Here is a 15,009-nt window from a genome sequence, read left to right as displayed (position 1 = left end):
CTGGGCAGTCAGAGGACACGCAGGGAGGGGAGGATAAGGAAGAGACGTGGTCTACTCAGGAGGAGAGGGCCTTGATCCTCTTCATGGGATGCAGGTGTGACAACTGCATAAGAGTTTGGACCTGCGTACTGGCGAACGCTGGAAACAAAGCGTGGAAATATCTCTCGTTTATGGTTCCTCTCTGAGTTTGGCGTCCTTCCCAGTGTGTGTGCTATCTCCGGACCTCCTCCAGCCCTTGTCTTGCCTGGTTTGTGTTGCTTTTTTCCTTCTTCATGTAACTGTGTGGGAGTTTTTTTTTTGTCTTCCGTCAAAGATATTTGGAGTTTTGAAGCAAATTGAAGAAATAAAAGGGGCTTCACCTGTTTTCTGTGACTGTGTTTGTTTTGTATCCCACCCTGGGTCATCACACCTTGGAGCAGGGGACTCCAACTGTGGCAACTTTAAGACTTGTGGACTTCAACTCCCAGAATTCCTCCAGATTGTGGTGGTGGTGGTGGGGGGGCAGGGCAAGATGCAAATAATGCCGACACTGCAAACTGCCCAGAGAGCGCTGTGAAGCAGGGGACGCCAACCGTGGCCACTTTTAAGAGTTGTGGACTTCAACTCCCAGAGCAAATCTGGCTGAGGAATTTTGGGAGATGAAGTCCACAAGTCTTACAATGGCCATGGTTGGCGTCCCCTGCCTTGGAGGGTCGAATCCTGGCCTCACCTGGACCAATGCAACCAGAGATGCGTCTCTGCATCCTCGCTTGGCCCCGTTTCCACATCATACAGAGGGGAACAAAACCCGCTCAGAAGCTTCTGGGCTGTGAATCACTGCTGATTGTCAGCTGCTGCTGTGCCCAGAATATTTTCCCATGGGGGAGACTGGCATCTCTCCTGGGGGGGGCGCCCTGCAACACGGCTCCGAGTGTGCTGGCAGATGGCGGAGCAGCAGCCACCCCTTGAGGTGTCACCAGGCACTCCACGGCTCTGCCTGCCCCCCAAACCCCCCCCGTTTCCTCTTAAGCGCTGCGTCCAGCTGGAATTCTCCCACGGCCACGGAGGGAAGGGCCACTTCCCCATCTCCACCTGTTGCAATATCCCCCCCACTTTTTCCTAAATGAAAATCTGACAAGGTGGGCTCCTCCTCGTTCCGGAGCCCTGAATCACTTTCAGCTCCAGCAGGATTCCCCCCGCTTGCTTTGCTTGAAACCCTGGGCTTCCCACCCACCCTGCCCCCCTCCATTCCTTCTGCGGATGCCCTGCTGGGCGGAGCATGAACGGCAGTGGCGGGATTCAATATTTGTACTACCAGTTTTGTGGGCGTGGCTTGGTGGGCCTGGCAGGGGAAGGATACTGTCAAATCTCCACTCCCTTCCCGCAGGAGAACGGAGCTGGAAAGCAGGGGAGTGGGGGTGGGGGAGGGAATGGGGTTTTGCAGTAATTTCCCCCCCAGGTTTTACTGCGAGATCCCATTCCTTTCCCACCACACTCACCTGCTTTCCAGCTCCGTTCTCCTGTGCAGGGCAACCAAAGGACAGCCAGCCGATCAGCTGGGACTCAATGGGAGGCAGAGAAGAGAGGGGCCAGTCAGGGGTGGGATTGGCTGGTTCTCCAAACGACTCAAAATTTCTGCTACCGGTTCTCTAGGACTGGTCAGGACCGGCTGAATCCCACCTCTGATGAAGGGGAAAATTTCCTTCCGTAAATTTTGTTGTTTTGCGTTGCTGGAGCAGCCCTGCGCTCCAATCGCCTCAGTGAACAGCAGCCGCCCAGGCAGGCGTGGAAGAAGCCCCGGGGATCTGGCTGAGAGCCACGGGGTCCTCTTAATGTGTTCCCAGGCCCGATATTCCGACCCTGGTTTGTTTTTAAGAAGAACCGAGGGAGACGGGAGGGAGGCCAATCGGGGCTCTCTCGCCAGGAAACCCTTGCCGGAGTTCCCCTGGAAGATGGCTTCGTCAGGGGGGTTCCCAGCAGCGCCTGCAACCCCTGCCCACCTCCCGGGGACAAGCACCTCACGCGTGTGGCACCAGCAGGCGATGCTTGCCCAAGAGAGGCGGCTCCAGCCAGCCCCCGCTGCCCCAGGTGAACCCGGCCATGGGCTGTCCTTGCTGCTTCAGAAGCAGGCAAGCCGAGAAGGGCCCGGCTCCTCCAGGGGAGACCGAGTCAGGGGCCCCTCCGGGCAACCAAAGTCAGCCCCTCAGAAGCCCCTCGGGCCTTCCTCTGAAGCAGGGGGCCTCCAGACTGGGTCCCTGGAGGACTGGTGGACTTCACTCCCGGGTATTCTGGGAGTCGCACCAGTCTGGAGGCCCCTGCCCTAGAGGAAGGGGTGGGGGCATTTAGAGGAGGAGGAGCCTGGGCAGCCACGTGAGGGAAACCCCCCTCCCCCTTTTCAAAGGCTGTGAATCCTAATTCGGGTGGCCACCAGAGCCGCCTTCCTGCCTTCCTGGGCGGCTGAACTGGGGCTCTGCGGCTGGGGGTGCAGACGAGGCCGGCTGCCTGGAGCTCAGGGAGGATCCCACCTACCTACAGACTTGGTCCGCGGGAGGCCTCTGCGGAGGGAGACGTGGGGCTTCTCCGGCCCCGCCTGGGCCGCCATCCCCTGGCGCTCGAAGAGGGACTGGAAAAGAAGGGAGAGCCAGTCAGTGCCAGGCCAGAGGCCACGCCCCCTCCCCTCCTGCCCACCCTGGCCAGGGGGGGGCAGGGCAGGGCCGCAAGGGAGACCCCAGCCCCACCCACAGGCAGTCCTCGACTTACAACGGTTCATTTAGTGGCCGCTGGAAGTAAGAGTGGCTTACGAATAAGTTTTTCACCCTTACGACCGTTGCATCATCCCCATGGCCACGTGGTCACAATTCAGAGGCTTGGCAACTGGCCTGGACTTATGATGATGGCAGCGCCCCCGAGGGCCACGTGATCCCATTTGCGAGCTTCGGACCAGCCCAGCCAATGAGGAAGTCAGGTTCACTTAAGAACTGGGTTGCTAACTTACACCAGCTGCGGTGATTCACTTAACAACAGAGGCAAGGAAGGTCGGAAAAAGGTTGCAGAACTCACTTAATGGATGCCTCACTTAGCAACAGATGTCTTGGGCTCAACGGCGGTCATAAATCGAGGACTGCCCGTATTCTAGCCTGGGCAGGCATTGCTGGCCTCAGCTGGGGCTCCACCCTGGGAGGGGGGGTGTAGGCCATCGTGGCCAGAGGGCAGCCTCTGCCTGCCCAGCCAGCACCCAAAGGGCAGCCAGCCTCCGTCCCCCCCTGACCAGGACCCCCCTTTCGCCCCTGAAAAGGCCGGCACAATCGCGCTGCCCCACGAGCTCATCCGGCCGTCCTCAACGTGGCTGCAGGGGAATCGGGTTCGGGCCTTCCTCTGCTTCGCCCCGGGTTGCAGGCCCCCCCCCCCAGCCCAACCCGGCCCCTCCCCCCGCCCTCTCACACTGATCTCTGCAGGGGTGATGCGCCGGCTGGTCGGTCTCTGCTTCACGGTGGCTGCCCGGGAATCCGCTTCCACCAGGTCTGCTCTCAGCGAGGGCTCCGCTGCGGCCAAGATCTCGTCCAGCTTCTCTGCAGAGTCAGACACACCGCACCCCGTTAGCCGGCCCGGCCTGGCCCTGCCAACGTGCCCTGCCACAGGCTCTGGGCCAGGGCTCTCCCTCCGTGGCCACTTGAAGACTTGTGGGCCTCCACTCCCAGCAAAGCTGGCTGAGGAACGCTGGGAGTGGAGGTCCACAAGCCACGAAGGGCCCACGGTTGGAGAGCCCTGGCCTAGGCTGCCCTGCAGAGTCCTGGGGGGTGCCTGGGAGGGAGGCCCAGGAGAGCCTGGCGCCCCTGCCACCCTGTGGAGGAGGCCGTCTCCTCCCAGCTCCTCAGCGTCCTCCCCCCAAAGGCCCAGAGAGCAGGAGGTTCCCAGGCCCCGCCAGCGGCTGAGGGACCTTGCAAGGTCAGAGAGCTGAGCCATGTCCATCTCCCCCTTCCTTGGCTGGTCCCCAAATCCGAAGGGCCCCGGAGTCCTGGCACTTCTCCCCCTTCCCAGAGTCGAGCGCTTAGAGGATTCACCTCCGCCGCCTTCGTGTTCCTCGGATTTGGGGTTCAGACAGGGGTGGGGAACGGGGGGGGACCCCCTCCCAGGATTCCGGAGCCAGCAGGGGAGTCGCAGTCTACCAGTCCTAAACAAGGGGCCCTTGTTCTTCACCCCCGTTTGAACAGAACCAAGAGAAGTTTTGTTTGAAGAGGAGAGGAAACTGGTCCAGAAACCCTTTGGGTACTTTCTGCGCCTCTCCCAGTCTTTGGAGCTGCTCTCCTGACTTGCCCCTGCCTTCTGTTGGGCAGGACCCAGCCTTCCTTACCCCCCACCCCCAAATCATCAAAGAGGCTCCCTCCCTGACCAGCAACCCCCTGCCAAGTGAGGCCTTTCCAGGCCACGTCTGCCCACAAGCAAGGGGGCGAGAGCCACGTCTGGGTGAGCGTGCTGGCATGAGCCCTCCCCCTTGGGCAGCGATCCTGCCCTCCCTTCCCTCCCGAGGGCTGCCCCCCAGCCTGGTTCTCTTCACAGAACAGAGGGAGTTGCGGGTCCAGCAGCTGAAAACATCACAGCTCAGGTGTCTAGTGTGTTGGGGGATTCACGATTCCCTGCCTTGGCCGCGCACACAAAATGGGCTTCATTCACTGACGAGGTGAAGTGTAGGCTGTACAAACTCCATCCACGGCACCATCGCCTAGGGGACCGCAGCCTCTTGGGTTCCTGGCAAGAGTCCAGCCAAAGAGCCCCCAACTCAGCTGCCCCCCTAAAGCCAGGCTGGGGCCCCTCGTCCCCGGCCAAAGACCACGTGAGAAGGTCCTCCAGCAGCGTTTGCAGGATCCTGACCCGTCCCCACCTGGAGGCCGCCAGGAGGCCACCGCCTCCCACCCCTCCATCTTCTCCACGTAGGAAGTTCAGCCAGAATACCAGCCTCTCCACCGTTGGCTCCTGAAGACGGAGGAGGCTTCGGAAGGAGCGACAAGGCTTCAGGCCTTCAGGTAGTTAACAGAATAACAGAGCTGGACGGCAGCTCGGAGGCAGAGGTGGGATCCAGCCGGTCCTGACCTGTTCCGGAGAACCGGTAGTGGAAATTTTGAGGGCTTCGGAGACCCAGCAAACACCGCCTCTGACTGGAGATTTTGCAGTCTCCTTCCCGGGCCAGGCCCACCAAGCCACGCTCACAGAACCGGCAGTAAAAGAATTTGAATCCCACCCTCTGCTCAAACTGGAGACCCTGCATCATTTCAGACAAATGGTCGTCCAGCCTTGTCGTAAAAGCTTCCAGTGTTGGAGCATTCACAACTTTTGAAGGCAACTTGTTCCAGCGGTTCATTGTTCTCACTGTCAGGAAGTTGGTTCCGGGTTGCTTCTCTCCTTGAGGAGTTTCCATCCGTTGCTTCTCGTCCTGCTGCCTTCAGGGGCCTTGGAGAAGAGGTGGACCCCCTTTCTTCTTTGGGGCAGCCCCTCAAATATTGGAAGGCTGCTCTCATGTCATCCCCGGTCCTTCTTTTCATCCCCAATTCCAGCAATCACTCCTTATGTTTTAGCCTCCAGTCCCCCAATCATCCCGCTTGCTCTTCTCTGCGCTCTGGTTTCTAGCACCTCCGACAACATTGGAGACCACGATGGACCTTATGGGCACAGAGCTCTGGGTTCCGGTCATCCGCCTTGCTGTAGTGGCCAAGAAAGGCCCCCGATCTCTGGACGTGGCTGGGCACGAGACCACCTGCCCACCTGTGACCTTCGCGACATTTCCTGGATCCAACAGTCGTGGCCAGCGCCTGATTTTCAGCCCACACTGAAGCGCCAACTCCGCCACCATCTCCGAACCAGGCACTCGCGAGTTTAAAACAAGCCACGGCGAAAACCATCCTGGCTCCAAGCCGTGAAGAAACCAGGTCCAAGAAGCCCTGGCCAGTTGGGCAGAATCTACTTGCGAGAGTCCCCGAAGGCCGATTCCTCCTGGCAAACTGAAAGAGCTGCAGGAACCTCCTTCCTCCTTCGGGGCCTTTTCCCTGGGAGCATTTTTGGCTTCTAGCAGGAACCTCAGCATGGGTTTTCTGGCTAAAATACCGTCACCGATTTCACCTTCCCTTTCGGAGAGGCTGTTGGGCGTTTGGCACAAGCTCCGGTCAGGGATGTTAAGACGCAGCCTGAAATCTGACCGGCGCTTCTCAGGCCGGACAGTTACCCAAAGCCAAGCGGTCATCCCCTCCTTCCTGCCCAAGGGCTTCAGCTGAGCAGACCCCTCACTCAGCAAGCTGACCCCCACCCAGAAGTTGGCCTGGCCAAAATGGGGGCGATCTTGTCCGGTGCTGGTCTAGTCGGGAGCTGCTCCCCAGACAAAATTATCCTTGCAGAAGGCAGCCCGGAGAATGGCAACCCCTGGAACAGGTGGGCCCAAAACCTTTGCCCTCTTTCAGCGGGGGCGGGGGGAGCAGGACTCCCCCATGGCCAGAACCGAGTCTCCCACCCTTAAACTTCCCCAAACCAGCATCCCTGGGATGACTCTGGACCTCTTTGGACCCTGCCCACCTTTCTCCTCTCCCCTGCCCTCCCTGGGCACTGGCTGGCTTCCGGGGGGGGGGAGATATTATCTATCAGCGTGCCATTCCCTCCTTGCAAAGCTATTCCTGAGATCGGTTTCCACTGCAAAGGCAAGTCAGTCCTGCGTTTGGGGAAGGATTTTGAGGGGGGGGGGGGAATAAGAGTAAAGGGGCATTTCACCCTTGCCCTCCCCAGTAGCCCCTTTGCAGATATCCCTTACACCCCTCCCCCCCCCAGAAAAATGCCATTGGGGGAGAGGTCTGGAGTGGGACTACTTGGGTGAACGAGGGGTGCGTTTTACAGAATAGCAGAGTTGGAAGGGACCTTGGAGGTCTTCTACTCCAACCCCTGCCCAGGCAGGAAGCCCTATAGACCAGGGGTCGCCAATCTTTTGGACCTCAGGGACCACCAAACTCATAATTTTAGATCCCAGGGATCTGGGGGCATGGCCTAATTTGTGGGTGTGGCTTGGTGGTCATGTGACTGGCTGGGCATGGCTTGTATGTAAATATTATAAATATTTATATAAATATTGATTTTTTTTATAAAAGAGCAACTTTTACCAAAATCAGGCAAAGTTGGCAGGCAGATTGAGTTGCTCAGACACGATTTCGAGCTCTCTGCCATTGGCTCTCACCCTGTACAAAATTTCTTCAAGCTAAACCCCCACACCCGAAGTTTTTTTTTTAAAAAAAACCTCTTTACCAAAATCACGCCAACCCCCGTGTTCACAGAATCATTCAGGGATCTATCTATCTGCCATCGGCTAGCTCAGTCTCTCAAATTTGCTTGCCCTGAGTCTGCACTGAATTTGCTTGCAAGCAAACCTTCAGTCCTAAGGGAGGTTGACTGTACTGAGCCGAAGTTCTAAAGACTAGCTAGAAAGCAAGAAATCCAACTTTTTCCTGCTTCCTAGCTAATCTAAATCTCCCGGCACAGCAGAACAGACGATGGTCGGAAAAAGGAATAATAGAAATTTAGCAGGCAAATTTGTCGGGTAAGTACTGAGTGGGCGGGGAGGGTTCCCGTGGGCCATGTGGGCGGCGCAGCCTTGTGTTTCTGCACAGCCTGAATTGATTGCTTTGGGGGGGGGGGGTGATCTGGGGGTGAGATTTCTCTGCGGCCCACCAACATTTTCTCACGGCCCACCGGTTGGCGACCGCTGCTCTAGACCATTTCAGACAAATTCTCTTCTTAAAAGCCTCCAGTGATGGAGCCCCCACAATTTCTGGAGGCCAGCTGTTCCACTGATGAATTCTTCTCCTTGTCAGGTAATTTCTTCCGGTCCTCCCAGCCTCCAAGGTTTCTTCTCCTCCCAGGAGGGCTGCCGCATGAGGGCTGCCCTGCGGGATCCATCCGCCTCTCCTGGCTGCCAGACCCTCTTCCAACTCTCCAGGTCGGGTCAGCTGGGCCAGGATTTCTGTGGCTTCCTCTTTCCCTCCTGGCTGCTCCTGTTGAGGCCTCTCCCGGGGAGTCCTTCTCGTCCCCCTTGCCCATCCCACCACCTCCTGCTGGAAAGGCCAGGACAGGTGGCCCTGCTGAATCGCCTGCGCCCCGGGCATCCTCTCCCTTTCTCCAGCTCCTTCTCCAGCTCCAAGGCCTCTGCTGGGGGGCTCTTCAACAGCTCTTCCGGGCCAGGGAGGGTCCTCTCTTGGCCAGCATGCTTTGGAAGCCCAAACCCCGAATCCCCTGGCTGGCAGCTGAGGTGCCTCACGTTGAAAGAGGCCAAGCAGACTCAGTGCGGACGCGGCCGAAACGTCTCTCTGGCCTGAGGAAGCCTGCTGAACCCGCCGGCTGGGCTCCCAGGACACCCCCTGGGCTTACAAAGCACCATTGCTGGCTTCCTGTGACATGCCACGTCCCGACGTAGAAGGTGTCACGTGGCTAAGTTTGGCGAGCCGAGTCACACCCCACCGAGTTCAGGCTCCCAGAGGCTGAACTGCAAACAACCGAAACCCATTTCAACCAGAATCGGATGGTGGTTCCATCATGGTGTCCCTGATCGGAAAGAAGTCAGAGGGCCGATGCTCTCAGTTTAGGTCAGGAGTCTCCAACCGTGGCCACTTTAAGCCTGGAGGACTTCAACTCCCAGAAGTCCCCAGCCAGCTTTGCTTGTATAGCTTGCATAGCTTTGCTGGCTGGGGAATTCTGGGAGTTGAAGTCCTCCAGGCTTAAAGTGGCCAAGGTTGGAGACCCTGTTTTAGGTCAGCAGAGCAAGAAGGGGGCCTTGGCCTCTGGTCCCGGCACCCTTCGAGGGGTTTCCGAGGAGGAACCCTCAAGGACTCTTGGTCCATCAAGAACCATCTCCCCATCAGCTGCCCGATCTAGGCCAACTTCAACCGGACACCCCCCATGTCATGTCAGCATACAGCTACCTTGTTGAACCAACAGGGCCTTGGCACCCCATTCTCCACCCAGCCTCACCCCACGCAAGGCAGAAGGAACAGCTACAACCCCCAAATCTAGCCTGGCCTCTCCTGGGCAGCAGCACCCGCCCGGGGCCTTGGCTGTGGGCCGTAACAGGAGCTGCCTTGTCCCCTCTCCTCCTTCCCTGTTGGGAGGGTGATCCAGTGAACCCCCAGACAGGCCCAAGTGGGCATGAAAAGACCCCCCTTTATCAGCAAGTATCCTGTGATGGGAAGCTGCTTTTAGTGAATGGGGGGGGGGGGACCATAGAATCCAATGGCTGGAAGGGACCTTGGAGGTCTTGTAGCCCAACCTCCTGTCCCAGGCGAGAGTCCTTAGTCAGTCCTGGACAAACGGTTCCCAATCTTTCTCGGAAAGCCTCCAGTGACGGAGTCCCCCCCACTTCCGTCCCACTCACTGTTCTCACCCCTCCTCAATTCAAGGTCGCTTCTCTCCGTGGTGTGTTTCCACCTGCTGCTCCTTGTCCTGCCCTTCGGGGGCTTTGGAGGAGGGGTCGACCCCCCTTCCTCCTCTCTGTGGCAGCCCCTCAAATAGCAGAAGGCGGCTATCTTGCCATCCCGGCCCTTCTCTCCGTTAGACTAGACATACCCAACTCCTGGAACTGTTCTTCGTAGGGTTTGGACGGACATTTATCCAGGAGGGTATAAGGATGAATGGTCCCTGAATCCTTCTTCTGGGATCGGAAGGAATCCCCAGGCTCCCCGGGGGCGGCTCCAACTGTGGCCACTTTACGACTTGTGGACTTCAATCTTCTTTGCTGGCTGGGGAACTCTGGGAGTTGAAGTCCACCAGCCTTAAAGTGGCCCCAAGCTCGGAGACCCCTGCTCCAGGCCGTCTCCACCAAGCAGGGTGAAATAACCAGGTTGTCCCTCTTGGTCAGAGGGAAGTAAAAGGCCGGGAGAGCATGGGACGCGTTTGATTCCCCCCACGACACACAGGAGCCAGCTGTGAAATGGAGCCTTGGGGTTTTACGCGCCGGCCTTGGCTTCCAAACCCTTCCTAAGAGTCCTTTTGTGTCCGTTTGTGACTCACACGAATGGCGATTGGGAAATCCCTTTTCTCTTTTAAGGAGCTGCAGAAAAACTAAAGACGCTTTATAGCAGCCGTTTCCCACAACCGTGGCAACTTGGAATTCAACTCCCAGAATTTCACCCAGGCTTAAGGTCACCAAGTTGGAGAAAGGCTCCACCCCATGGATGGAGACCCCATTTTTACCTAACCCACAAAAGCATGTCAAGGTCCCTAGGAACCAACACCCAGCCTGTAAGCGCCACAAGCGGCTGCATTGATGTTGGGGGGGTGGGGGGAGCTTTGGTGTCTCCTGCACGGCTGGGAACATCTGGGGAACACCTGGACAGGGTGCCAAAGTCACGTTCCACCGCAGGGCCCCTCCTGGCGCAGTTGCAGAAGCTCCTCCTTCCCCACTGGAGGGGAGGGAGGGGAGAGGGTGGGTGGGAGGGGCCGGCTGAACCCAGAGGACCCCCAGGGTGGGGACTTGCACTCACCCCCTTTCCTCCTCCGCATCGAGGCTTGGAATCAAGAAACAAAGTACAAGACGTCAGTGGCAGGCTGGCACCTTTTCCTCCCCTGGGCTGCACCCCCTGCCTCTGCCAAGAGGAGACAGGGCCTGGGGTGAGGGTCTCCTCGCAGGCCCGGGGCGGGGGAGCAGCCGTCTGGGACGCAGCCCCGGACAGGGTCCCACAAGGCAGCCGTTGTGGCCCCCACCCAGCCCCTCGCCTGGCATGCGTGCTCCCCCACAGCAGCCAGGCTTGGCCCCGGGGCACCCGAGTCCTCCTTGGCCTGACCCTGCCCGGCTGGCCCAGAACATGGCAAGCTGGAAGGGAACCGGGGGTGGGGTGGGGTGGGGGGGCTTCCGACATCAGCACAAGGCGCCTGAGCTGAAGGTATCAAGGTGGACTATCATCGCCTGGGACCTGCTCTTCCCTCCCCCAACGGCCAGGCCCCGCCCCTCCTCCCCTCCCTCTGTGGCCCCCAAGGAATCTGGGGTTCAGCTCTGCTTCCTCCACTGCACCTCAACTGGGGAGGGGGCAGTCAAGGGGGGGGGGGCTGGGGGCCACCAAAGAACCTCAGGTAACCCCCCTGGGGAACGGCTCACCTGGGGGCCTCCCTGGAGACCGTCTAGGGCTGCTCCTCTTTCAGCCCCCTCCTCCCCGCATGGCCTCTTAGCGGTCCAGCCCCCCCCGTCCCCTCCCCTTGCACAAGGCCCTTTGCTGTCAGTGGAAATGGCAGAAACCGAAGGAGGCGCCAGCTGCCATCAGACCCATCCTGGCCCAAGGGGGGGGGGGGCTGCTGGGGTATGTGTGTTTCAATCCAGGGGTCTTAGTGGCCAGTCATCCTCACACCTGTTGGAGAAACCCACCTGCTTCCCCGAGGAGGACCGCCCATCCCCGGCTGTGCTAAAATCCAGGGAAGGAAGGAAGGTGGGTGGGTGGGTGGTGGCAAGCGGCCCTCATCCCTCAGCCTGGTCTGGGTGACTTTGAGGGAGGGAAGGACCTCCAAGGCCATTCCAGCTGCTGAGCTGGTCAGCGAAAGGTGTGTTGCTGGAAGGACTGTGGGGGACGGAGCGGTCTGAGGGCCTCCCACATGGCAGGGGTGGGTGGGGATGACCCCAAGGAGGCGGCCCAAGGGCTAGGAGTCCCCAACGTGGCTCTTCCGGAGGAGGAAGAGGCCTCTGGAGGGGCAGGAGGTCAAGCGAAGCAATGGGGGCTCTGCAAACTGTGAGGAGACCCTCCGAAGACCCTGGCCAGACCCCCCCTCGCCTGAGGCCCCTCCAAGAATGCAAGACTGAGACCAGAGGACTCCCCCACCCCCTCTGGGAAGAGTCTGGGTTGCAGGGACGTCCCTCCCCCCCCCCCGAAGTTTCCCTCAAGCAGGCTGGAGGGGCTCCGCAGGAGTTGCACCACCTGATCTGAGTCGGTCAGCCGGATGAGAGGTTTCACCCTCCAAGCTTTTGGGCTGGAGTCCGAACGCCCGGAAGACCAAATCTCTGCTCCCGGTGGGTGACCGGCTCAGGTTGGAAGGGAGGGGGGTCTTTGTGGAGCCCTTCCCACCAGCGCTCCTGCTCTTCTCCCAGGGAACCTCCCTCAGGAATGGGGGTCTTTGGGCAGAGCAAGAAAGACCCCTGACCCTGTCTGGAAAGGAGACCCTCTCGTCAGGGGTCCCCAACTTTGGCCACTTTAAGCCTGGTGGACTTCAACTCCCAGAAGTCCCCAGCCAGCAAAGCTATACAAGCTGTACAAGCAAAGCTGGCTGGGGAATTCTGGGAGCTGAAGTCCACCAGGCTTAAAGCGGCTCTAGGCCAGTGTTACCCAACCATGACAACTCGAAAGATGCGTGGACTTCAACTCCTAGAATTCCCCAGCTGGGCACACCTGACTGAGGGATTCTGGGAGTTGAAGTCCACACCCCCCCCAGCTCCCAAGGTGGAGGCATTGCCAGGGACGTCTTGCCTGGAGGTGAACGGAAGGCAGAGGCTGCATGCAAGTGCATCGGGTGGGCGGGTGGCAGGCTTGGCACTAACCAGGGTGGCAAAGCCTTGGCCAGGCGGGAGCGGCAGCTGTGCAGGGATACAAGCCTCGGGGCGGATTCGGACGTTCAGTGCAGTGAGGGACCCTGCCCGGCACAGGCGGGGAGGGGGGGCTCCTTGCAAAAGCAGGGGAGGGGCAGGGGGGAGTTGGGGGGCGCTGGGGGCCGGGCGGGGCGGGGGCTCCACTTACCCAGCTCTTCCAGCTCGGCGGTCATGGACTTGGAGCGCAGGGTGAGGGTGGTGCTGGGCGCCCGCTTTGGGCGGCGGCGGGCTGCAAGGAAGAGAGAGGCCGTCTTGCAGCGCCTGTCCAGCGGCAGCAGCAGCTTGCGCGGCGTGGCCAGGTGCAGGTGCCACTTCTTCTCCACCGCCTGGATCTCCTCGATACTCGCGGGACGAGGAGGAGTCGCACTGCTGCAGGATCTTGTTCAGGCTGCGCGTGGAGGCGAACTTCTTCATCGTCCCGCGGCCGGCCGGCCGGCCGGGCGAGGCAGGGCCGGAGCGCCGGGGCGGGGCTCAGCTCAGGAGCCGGGCGGCCCCGGCTGGATCGGGCGCAGGGCTGCCGCCTCTGCCGGGCGGGCGGGCGCGGGTCCCGCCGGCCGGCCCTCCTGCCCATGCCGGGCCCCGCGTTCCTCCGCTGGGCGAGGGCCGGAGCGCGCCTCCCCCTCCTCCGCGCCCTCCATCTGCCGGGCGGCGGCTCGTCACTTCGCCCGCTGGCGCCGGAGCGATGCAGGCTCCACGCTCCCCGTCGCCATGGCAACCAGCCCGGGCGCTTCTCCGGCGCCGCCTGCAGCAGAGACCCCGCGCGGGGAGGGGCGGGGAAGCCCGCGGGGCAGCGGGGAGGGCGCGGTCCCTGCCACGGAAGGGCGCCGGGGGACCCCGGGACTGGGCGGGGACCTCTCTGGCCTTCGGGGACTCAGCCGCCTCCGCCCGCGACCCCCGGGGCTCTCCGGGCGCCTTCAGCCGCGATCCGACTGCGGGCGTGCAAGTCAGAGGAGGGGCTGCTGCTGCTTCCCCTCCCTTCGGCCGCCGCCTGCCCGCCCCCTGCCTCAGCCCGAGGTCAGCCAACCCAGATCCAGCCAGATCAAAGGAGGCTTGAGACCCTCCCGCCTCCCCTGCAAGGGAGGGAGCCCCTTTCTGCCTCTAACTGCCCCCTCCCCGCTTGTTCAGAGTGGGGCTCCAGAGCCGGGGGGCAGCCCTTCCACCCTTCCTCGGAGGGGAGGGGGCTGAAAGAGCTCAGGATGCCTTCTGCACCCAAGCAGCTTCCTGGCCCATGGGGTGCCCCTCCTTCTGAGCCCCCTCCCCAAAGAGGAGAGCGGCTGGGCACAAACTCCTGGCGAGGGGGCCATCCTTGCCCTCCGAGGCTTCAGGGCCAACGCCCGCCATCGGGCACCCCAAACCGGGCTCCTGGCCCAACCCCTTCTTGGCCTCGAGCCCACCTTACAGGGTTGCACGGAGGCTACAGGCCGAATATGCCCGGCTGGCATCAGGACGGAAATAAAATAATAGCAGGCGTCCTTGGCCAGGCTTTTTAGGCGGCCATTTGGTAAGAAGAACCGTCCACTTTGCCTTCGTGTGCAGCGCATGGAGCCTCCCAGTTGTTCGTGACTCCCCCTTTTTTTTCCCTCTTTTGTTGAAGGTTGAATAAAGGCTATTTTTGAGCTGCTTCTTCCACTGTTCTCCACTCCCTGTTTTGCAGCTCCTGTTCTGCCCTCTGAAGAAACCCAGGGAGGGGATTCTCTGCTTCGACTCTGCCTGTCTGGCAACTGGGGAGGGGAGGCTCCCTTTCTGGCGTTCACAGCAATCCAGGGCATTTCAGCCCCCCTCAGCGAAAGGATTCAAGAGCCATTCAAGGGCAGAAATGTGGGCTGAGTTAAGTTGGGGGGTGTGTGTGTGTGTGGGGGGCAGAGGCGCCTTGGGCCCTCCAACCCACCTTTCCCTCTCCCAGCCCGAATCTGGGGAGGGGGGCAGGAAGGGCTTCTGGTTGGGGGTGGGACAAGGGACTTCCTTCCAGCCCCCTCCCCAGCATTTGTGCCTTAGGCCAGCCCTGCAAGTGAGCTGGGGGGGGCTGGACTCCCTGCTCAGGGGGGCCTTGAGGGGCTGGGCCAGGGTGACTGGCTACGGGGCGGGGAAGGAGAATGTGCCCCCCAAGGAAGAGTCCAGACTTGCAGGAGGAGCAATGTGCGCGTTGAAGGGTTTGCAGAATTAGCAACGGGGCATTTCCCAGAAGAGAACAAACGAACCAGCCAGGAAGCCTCGCTTGGCCTCCCCCACCTGGCTGATCAGACAGCCTACCGCCCCCCCCCATTTCTCAATTGGCGATTCAGTTGAGGAAGGGGAGGTTAAGCCAGCCAGGCGAGATGGGGAGCAGCAGACCCTCTTCTGCATGGCTGCTGACCCTCCCGGGACCCATTGCCCCAGGCAGGGCCCCCTGCAGCTCCCCTGGTCCCCCCAGGCCTTCCTCTCGGTCACCTTTCGGGATGGACAAG

At 60.6% G+C, this 15,009-nt stretch overlaps 1 protein-coding gene across 3 annotated transcripts in view; it reads right to left on the bottom strand.

Moving 5' to 3' along the window:
• The window catches only part of SHANK3 (SH3 and multiple ankyrin repeat domains 3), a 264,751-nt gene that overhangs the window by 18,172 nt on the left and 231,570 nt on the right, over positions 1-15,009 (bottom strand). For 2 of the 3 annotated variants that reach the window (XM_087969020.1, XM_087969022.1), the window contains 4 exons: positions 12,714-12,794; positions 10,482-10,505; positions 3,421-3,548; positions 2,509-2,602 (listed from right to left, as the gene is read on the bottom strand). In XM_087969020.1, coding sequence (XP_087825146.1) covers positions 2,509-2,602; positions 3,421-3,548; positions 10,482-10,505; positions 12,714-12,794 — 327 coding nt within the window. The remainder of the gene's footprint in view (positions 1-2,508; positions 2,603-3,420; positions 3,549-10,481; positions 10,506-12,713; positions 12,795-15,009) is intronic. The other variant, XM_087969021.1, reaches the window with a different exon arrangement.

This window comes from Notechis scutatus, chromosome 6 (assembly GCF_049901735.1).
Source record: "Notechis scutatus isolate UNSWTSFEM ecotype Mainland chromosome 6, rNotScu1.2, whole genome shotgun sequence".
NCBI classification, from domain to species: Eukaryota; Metazoa; Chordata; class Lepidosauria; order Squamata; family Elapidae; genus Notechis; species Notechis scutatus.
Note: the sequence above shows the minus strand (reverse complement) of the source record. Positions and strands in the feature narration are given on the sequence as shown.